At 41.4% G+C, this 7225-nt stretch overlaps 2 protein-coding genes across 6 annotated transcripts in view; both read left to right on the top strand.

Moving 5' to 3' along the window:
- Nucleotides 1–465, top strand: part of LOC148335057 (synaptotagmin-7-like) — a 45116-nt gene extending 44651 nt beyond the window's left edge. The window contains exon 11 of the transcript XR_015844012.1: nucleotides 414–465. The gene's annotated coding sequence lies outside the window, so the exon portion shown is untranslated. The remainder of the gene's footprint in view (nucleotides 1–413) is intronic.
- A 128-nt stretch (nucleotides 466–593) lies between these two features.
- fads2 (fatty acid desaturase 2) lies at nucleotides 594–6826 on the top strand. Of its 5 annotated transcripts, none has more exons than XM_088297716.1 (13): nucleotides 594–701; nucleotides 1908–2119; nucleotides 2207–2317; nucleotides 3249–3446; nucleotides 3889–3990; nucleotides 4058–4183; nucleotides 4267–4327; nucleotides 4411–4487; nucleotides 5367–5464; nucleotides 6026–6122; nucleotides 6199–6278; nucleotides 6338–6463; nucleotides 6557–6826. In XM_088297716.1, exons 2-13 carry the CDS (start codon nucleotides 1928–1930, stop codon nucleotides 6606–6608), a joined length of 1320 nt encoding a protein of 439 aa, XP_088153842.1. In that variant the 5' UTR covers nucleotides 594–701; nucleotides 1908–1927; the 3' UTR covers nucleotides 6609–6826. The 5 variants fall into 5 exon arrangements, with proteins under 5 accessions (XP_088153842.1, XP_088153846.1, XP_088153845.1 ...); XM_088297720.1 differs by having other exon boundaries at nucleotides 627–701; nucleotides 1817–2119; XM_088297719.1 differs by lacking the exon at nucleotides 594–701 and adding an exon at nucleotides 1186–1443 and having other exon boundaries at nucleotides 1814–2119.
- Nucleotides 6827–7225: the final 399 nt, after the last annotated feature.

Consider the following 7225-nt stretch of genomic DNA (forward strand, 5'->3'; position numbering starts at 1 on the left):
CTTTCATGCTTTGTTGGCAAATCACTCTGAAAGTGATGTAATGTAGAAATTGGCTTCAGAGAGCTCCAGAAAGAACTACAGTTCACTGAGGCTTGCGGGAACAAAGAAGCTTCAGGACGCGAAGCCAGGGGAATGCAACCTAAAGAGGGCCAACATAGGTTAAGAAATTTCATTGACAAACCAAAAGAAAATAATATTTGCTTTGATGTAGGTAATTTTGTTCATCTTAATAATTTCAACATTCATGTTTGCTCTTTGAACATAAGATACAGCTAAAGTGTTGGATTTTGGATTTACAAAGATTCAAGGTCATTGTGCTGTGTGTTTGTCAAAAGAGAGACTGTCAGTGTGTTTCATTGTATTTCATCCTGATCTTTGAACTGACATTGCGTTCATTTGTTGGTTGACGACAGCAAACAAGCGTCTTGATGGTACCGAGCCGCAAATAAAGTCTGACAACCTCTCGCTTGTCCATTGAGCTGAGGGACAGCAATCCCAATGAATAACCAAGCTTGTAATATAACGACGCACATGAAATGCTTTTATCTCACTCCACCATGTTCCAAACAGACGCATGTAATTCCTTTTTTTTTTTTTTTTTAGGACATTCACAGATGCGAAGAAGACATTGTTTTTGCGGTTCACCTGAGGACAAGTCGTCTGTTTGAGCTGCTCGTTTGTACTGCCTGCTGCTGGTCGAGGTCAGTATTAAAATGTATTCACATTTCCATATATATATTGAGATGTTGCGATAATGAGTTAATAACACAATCCAAATTCCTTGTTTCCAAATAATCAATATGGGACATAACATTAGGTACACTTCCACATTATAACGATAGCTCGCGAGCTAATTTATTAATCATGGACGGTCGGATAAACTTAAATAGACAAACAGATTGACAGACGGTACTTTATAAATCCCAGAAAGATAAAATACCACGTTAACACCAAATAGAATGATGGCAGCACAGTCAGACAGACGGACTTCATTAATCCCAGCGAGGACAGACGGACGGACGGACGTAATATTAAGAAATTTAGAACGTAGTCGTTCGAAAAAATATTTAATACATAAATCGGGGCTGTGATGAATGGGAATTTACAGTTTAACAATACTTTAAGGACAGTTCTTAAATTATGTTTTTCTCTCATAAACACTAATTCCGTACGTTATACAGAAAAGTCGATGGGCGTGTATGGCATAATTTGGGCAACATGAAGCGGGTTCTTTATTTACTGTACGCCGATTGGCTCAAATTCCGTCGGAAGATCGCCTCGGAAGTTGTAATGAATGACAGCGTGAAAGTGTCCTCGAGCAAAACCGATGGAAATTTATTAGAACTGTTCGAAATTTAGAAGTGATCGGAACATGGTGAGATAGTTGTACAGGCGCGCCCCTCCTGTGCTTGAAATGCGCAGAGTGTGAGACCAACCCAACATGTGAGTCTGCTATTTTTTTGTCTTCACGCTATGACCCGGCAGGTTGAAAAGCATTGCACACAACTTAAATATACATTTGTGAATTTGTGATGCATGCAGTCCTAAGACGTTTATTGTACGTTGTGTAGCGACATTTTCGTGACTATTTTTGTTCCTCAAACAAGGCGCTGTCTGCTCATGCTGTGAACTAACACCATGCGTAACACCATAGAGTATTCCCAGATTTGGGTTCAAATGAATTGCAGCGATTATAGCACGTCAGGTGTATGACGCATGACGCACATTAATAGCATCCTGCATATCAAATTCATCATTAATTATTTGTGTGCATGTTCCACTGCTCATTGTCCTCCTTAACTTGCCTTTCAAGCAGGCTGCGAGCACACACAGCAACAGGTCAAAGAACCCCCTAGTGCTTCTTATAGCACACTGTACAAACATATTTGTGTGCAACGTCGTGTTAGTGTGTCGAGACTCTGAAGAAATGGGTGCTGGAGGCCAGCAGACCAAGCCATTAGGCAGCGGTGTTTTCACCTGGAAAGAAGTGCAGAGCCACTGCAGCAGGAATGATCAGTGGTTGGTGATTGATCGGAAAGTGTACAATGTCACAGAGTGGGCCAAGAGGCACCCTGGAGGCTTTCGGGTCATCCAGCATTATGCTGGAGAGGATGCCACGGTGAGTGATGCGTACGGGTTATCTTCATCTTGTATGATTCACCCCTCTCATTTTAAGTTTTTGTTCTCTGTTGTTGTTATTTTTCAGGAAGTGTTTACTGCTTTTCATCGTGACAAAAAGTTTGTGCAACGCTTTCTGAAGCCACTATTGATTGGAGAGTTGGCGGGAACAGAACCCAGCCAGGACAGGCAGAAAAACGTAAGGGGAACCAAACCTAGTTGTGTGTGCCATCACTATTGTAAACTCGTATTCTGATTAAAGTTATGTTTGTGGAATTACAATTAATCAGATGGATTCATCATGTTCATCCATCTCAGTGAGTCACCATGTTGGGCAATATCGCCCTCTGCTGTTGTCAAAACGGCTCTTGGGTTTGCAACAGATTAAGTGAACTGCTGCGAGAACTAGCAGAACTTTGGGTTGATGACGTGATGGTAACCCATCAAGTCATGACCAAAGAGTCATTAAAGGTACCGGTATTGTTGTAATGTTGATCAAATGACAGTTGTGCAATAATGCAGAGAGCACATTGAAGTTTCCAGTAGTGGAATGATAAAGTAAATTACAGAGTGACAAAGCTACAACAATGAATACGGTAGCATGTGTAAAATTGAAAAAAATAAATACAAGACAGTCACAAACGAATTATAAATCAATTGTTTAGGAAGTTATTGGCAAGAGGCAAGAAGCTTTTTAATGTCTTTTGGTTTTAGTGTGCGTAGTTCGATAGCACTTACCTCAAGAAAGAAACTGGAGGTGGTGACCCGGATGCGTCGAGTTTGAAAATAGTTTTTGTTCTTGTAGCGTGTACGTCCTCAAGAGTGGGTAGAGAGGTACCGGTGATCTCCTCATCAGCCCTAAATGTCTGTTGCAGTCAGATTTTGTCCCTCTTGTAGCAGCACCACGTCAGACTGTGGTGGATGGACACAATCCTCTGCTGGCCCTTTTAGAAAATGGTCTCTCCCACTTCAAGTTGCGAGAGACTAATTCCCCGGAAAGGTGGAAGGTCTCGAATGTTTACACAGTTGGACAATGTGAAGGGCAGCTGTGGTCAATGATGCTTCCTGAAGTCCACGATGATCATCACTCTGTGTATTTACCCTCCCTATCTCTGATTCTGTGCTTCCAGGCTGCAGTCACCCAAGACTTCCAGAATTTACATGCTCACGCAGAGCAACAGGGTCTGTTTCGGGCCCACTCTTTGTTTTTCTTGGCCCACCTGGCTCACATCCTGCTGATGGAAGTCCTGGCCTGGTTGCTCGTATGGCTCGGTGGGACTGGCTGGATCCCGACGGTGCTCTGTGCCGTCTTCATGGCGACTGCGCAGGTAACATGAATGAGATTGGCCGTCAGGTTTTTATATGATAGGGATCACGAACCACTTCTTTCTTTTCTTCACTACTTCTTTGGTGCTGATAAATTCAAAGGGCGATTGGCTACATACACACTGAAAGAACACAGTTTTTTAAACGATTTGATGGTAAATCATCTCAGCGTGGCGCCTGCTAGCTTGTCTCCACTAATGCAAGAATGGTTTGGTCACATGACAATAATTCTGATGATTTTAACTTTTAAATAATACATACTTTTTTTTAAGTGATTTAAAAAAGAATTAGTAACATGAAAAACAGCCGCAGCTATTTTTAGTCCAGGCCTGTTATTGCGGGCCTGTGGGCTACTTGCTGCCCACGCGCCCCATATTGGTGACCCTTGTTCTATGCAACCCATAAATCCCAAATCCTTAACTTCTCGTTTGTCTTCCTCATAAGATCCAGGCCGGATGGCTGCAGCATGATTTTGGTCACCTGTCAGTCTTCAGGAAATCCTCATGGAATCATCTTGCACACAAATTTCTAATTGGGCACTTGAAGGTAACAACATCTTTTCCGAAGAACCGTAAAGAAGTTTTACTAAATAAATTATTGTCCCCCCCCACAGGGAGCGTCTGCTAACTGGTGGAATCATCGACACTTCCAGCATCACGCTAAACCCAACGTCTTAAGTAAAGACCCCGACGTCAACATGCTGCGCATCTTTGTTGTTGGAGCCACTCAGCCTGTGGAGGCAAGTTTTACAAACAAACATTTCAAAAGCTACACCCAGCATGCTCCTGTCATCCTAACTCAGCACTCCTCTCTCGCTCACAGTATGGCACCAAAAAGATCAAACATATGCCCTACAACCATCAGCACAACTACTTCTTCCTGGGTACTCTCCTCTTCTTTTCAATCTTCTAAAAACAATACAATGAATCAATGTTAATGTTCAACAACTGTTTTTTTTTTTTTCAGTTGGGCCCCCACTGCTAATTCCAGTTTATTTTCACCTTCAAATCATGCATGTGATGATATCTCGACGTGACTGGGTGGTAAGATGAAGCCTTCCTGTTTCCTTTCTTGTCTGCTCAATGGAGGAGTTTGTTGAGTTATGAAAAGGGTGTTTGCTTTTTGGCATAAGGTGACCACATTTGGTTCCTAGAAAAAAAAGAGGGAAGTCGGCCTGACTTCAAACCTTGAGATACTGGAAAGATGTTCAAGCTTTTTAAAGTAGGGCTTCAAGATGTTGGAAAATCATGCAATCTGAGTCTTGAAATCAAAAGCCAGTCAGTAATCGTTTGTTCAACAATTCTTCAATATATTTTTTAAAGGGGATGATTGGTAGCAAATGAATGTGAATATTTCATATCGCAATGTTGTTAAAAGTGACGAAAATGTTCTAGGAACAAGAAGTTGACACGCTTTATTTGCCCTTCGCGGGCCACATGAAAGGAGGTCATGGGCCAGATCTGGCCCCCGGGCCTTGAGTTTGACACCAGTGGCCCAAAACATGCAGGGAAGCGGCCCTCAAAGATAAGAGTTATACAGAGGATAGCTGTCAAATTTAGCTTCTTTGCTGGTGAGTCAGCTCATCAGCATGTTCGTCAGTTAGCTCATTAGCAAGTCACGTGTTGATGATTCACCAAAAGTAGAACATAACACAACTAATTATTAAATCACATTAATTCTATGTTTGGTCATTTGCGTGTTGATTAATTCACTTATTTGTCCATCAAACATTATAAAAGAGTAGAAGACTTGATATTCACTGTGTAGTGTTTAACGTGTACTATAGTTAGTGGTTTCCTATCATTTTCCATGTGGTTCTACTTTTAAAAAGTGTTCCATTTCTTTTGCTATGTAATAATACATAATAAATTCTCAAATAAAGTAATACCATGCATTATATTAAGAATTTTTTTCTTGTGAAGGACATGGCCTGGTGCTTTTCTTACTACCTTCGCTACTTCAGTTGTTACGTTCCACTTTATGGTCTCCTGGGCACAGTGGCGCTCATCATCTTTGTCAGGTGAGTGATGGATTTACTATCGCAATAAGGCTCACACTTTTTAATGTCACCTATTTGATGTAAAGTTAATGCGCTGTGGCTGCTGGGTCGAGGGTTTTAAATCAGCGCTGAATATTGCTGTGGCGGAAAATGAACCTTTCATGGCTCCCAAATGTGAAGCAAATGATTTAGCACAGACGAAAGCCACACGCTGCAAATATTAACTGATAATATTGCTTTACATTGACTTGCAAAATTATTCTTCATTTTACGCACACTAATAAACATGTGTTGAGAACACGTGCCACACAAATAATCATCAGGAGTGCAGAAGAGCTCGATCAGACATTTTCAGAAAAAGGCAGATAGCAACAAATTTCACACTTGATGGTTGGACACGACCCGATTGTTTGAATTTAAAAAGGCCTTTTTCCATAATGTATCCCGTTACATGCGTGTGGGTCCTGTCATAACAACATTTGCCCGCAGAGGCCGCTGTTGTTCAACTAGAGCCATCCAGCCGAGCTCATGTCATTCATTTTCTTGACCTTTTCTGTGTCAATGTGTTGCTGTGATTTTCAGATTTCTGGAGAGCCACTGGTTCGTGTGGGTGACTCAGATGAATCACCTCCCGATGGACATTGACCACGAGAAGCATCGGGATTGGCTCACTATGCAGGTGCCTGCTTGGAAAGCTACGCATTGTGGTCCCGACTTCATCTTTACGCTCACTGTGTCTCGTTTGTGCGCTTTAGCTCCAAGCCACCTGCAACATTGAGAAGTCGCCCTTCAACGACTGGTTCAGTGGTCACCTCAACTTTCAGATTGAACACCAGTAAGTCGCATATGCAGTCAGATTTAAGGCCTGAATGATTGACATACTCTGCGTTCCAGTCTCTTCCCGACAATGCCGCGTCACAACTATCATCGGGTGGCGCCGCTGGTGCGCGCCTTGTGTGATAAACATCAGATACCTTACCAAGTGAAGACACTTGGGAAGGGCATGATTGATGTCATCAGGTAAATTCTATCTGAAATATATATGTATGAAAAAAAATATATATATATTCTTCGTGGCGTTTTAACATCTTGGTGCTATTTTCTTTATTGCAGGTCACTGAAGACTTCAGGGAATCTCTGGCTTGATGCATATCTTCATAAATGAAGAAGAGAATTAGATTTCTCCCATCTGCTCTTCTTTGTCTGGGATCGATTACGTTTGGTTTGATTTACTACTATACAATGGCGAGTTTTCAGGTTTTGTGCAGGTATACTGTAATCTCTTACATCACTAGAAAGTATTTGTTTTAATAAGAGCCTTGATTAGGAATATGTTTGGCATAGGTAATAATAAAGTCGGAGATATGCTTCCAAATACATGAAGGGCGAAGAAAATGTGTTACACTTTGCTCCTCAGAATTGTTAAGAAGAAAATGATGAAAGAAATGGCGGTACTTCAAACTGCTTAAACGTTCCAGTTTTCAAATGGCTTTTGCAAAGACGACATTTAATCTGGGAAGGGCAGTGCATTGATGGGCAATTAAAAAATGCTGGAGGGAACACATACTTCCTGAGCAGATTTTTGACAAAATGCTATTTTCAATATGTGCAAACATTTTCAGAGCATGTATAAAGGAAACCCTCCTACGTATGGATTTGCATATTTGCAGACTACTTTTCAAGTCTCATATTTGGGATTTTTTCCCCCCCATCTCTGATCTAACGTAATCAATTGATCATTAACGAGCATCAATTTCTCAGGTCGTCTGCTTTGTACCAACA

Source organism: Idiotropiscis lumnitzeri, chromosome 6, assembly GCF_059441095.1.
Source record: "Idiotropiscis lumnitzeri isolate Australia: NSW breed Sydney's pygmy pipehorse chromosome 6, RoL_Ilum_1.0, whole genome shotgun sequence".
In the NCBI taxonomy this organism is placed as follows: Eukaryota; Metazoa; Chordata; class Actinopteri; order Syngnathiformes; family Syngnathidae; genus Idiotropiscis; species Idiotropiscis lumnitzeri.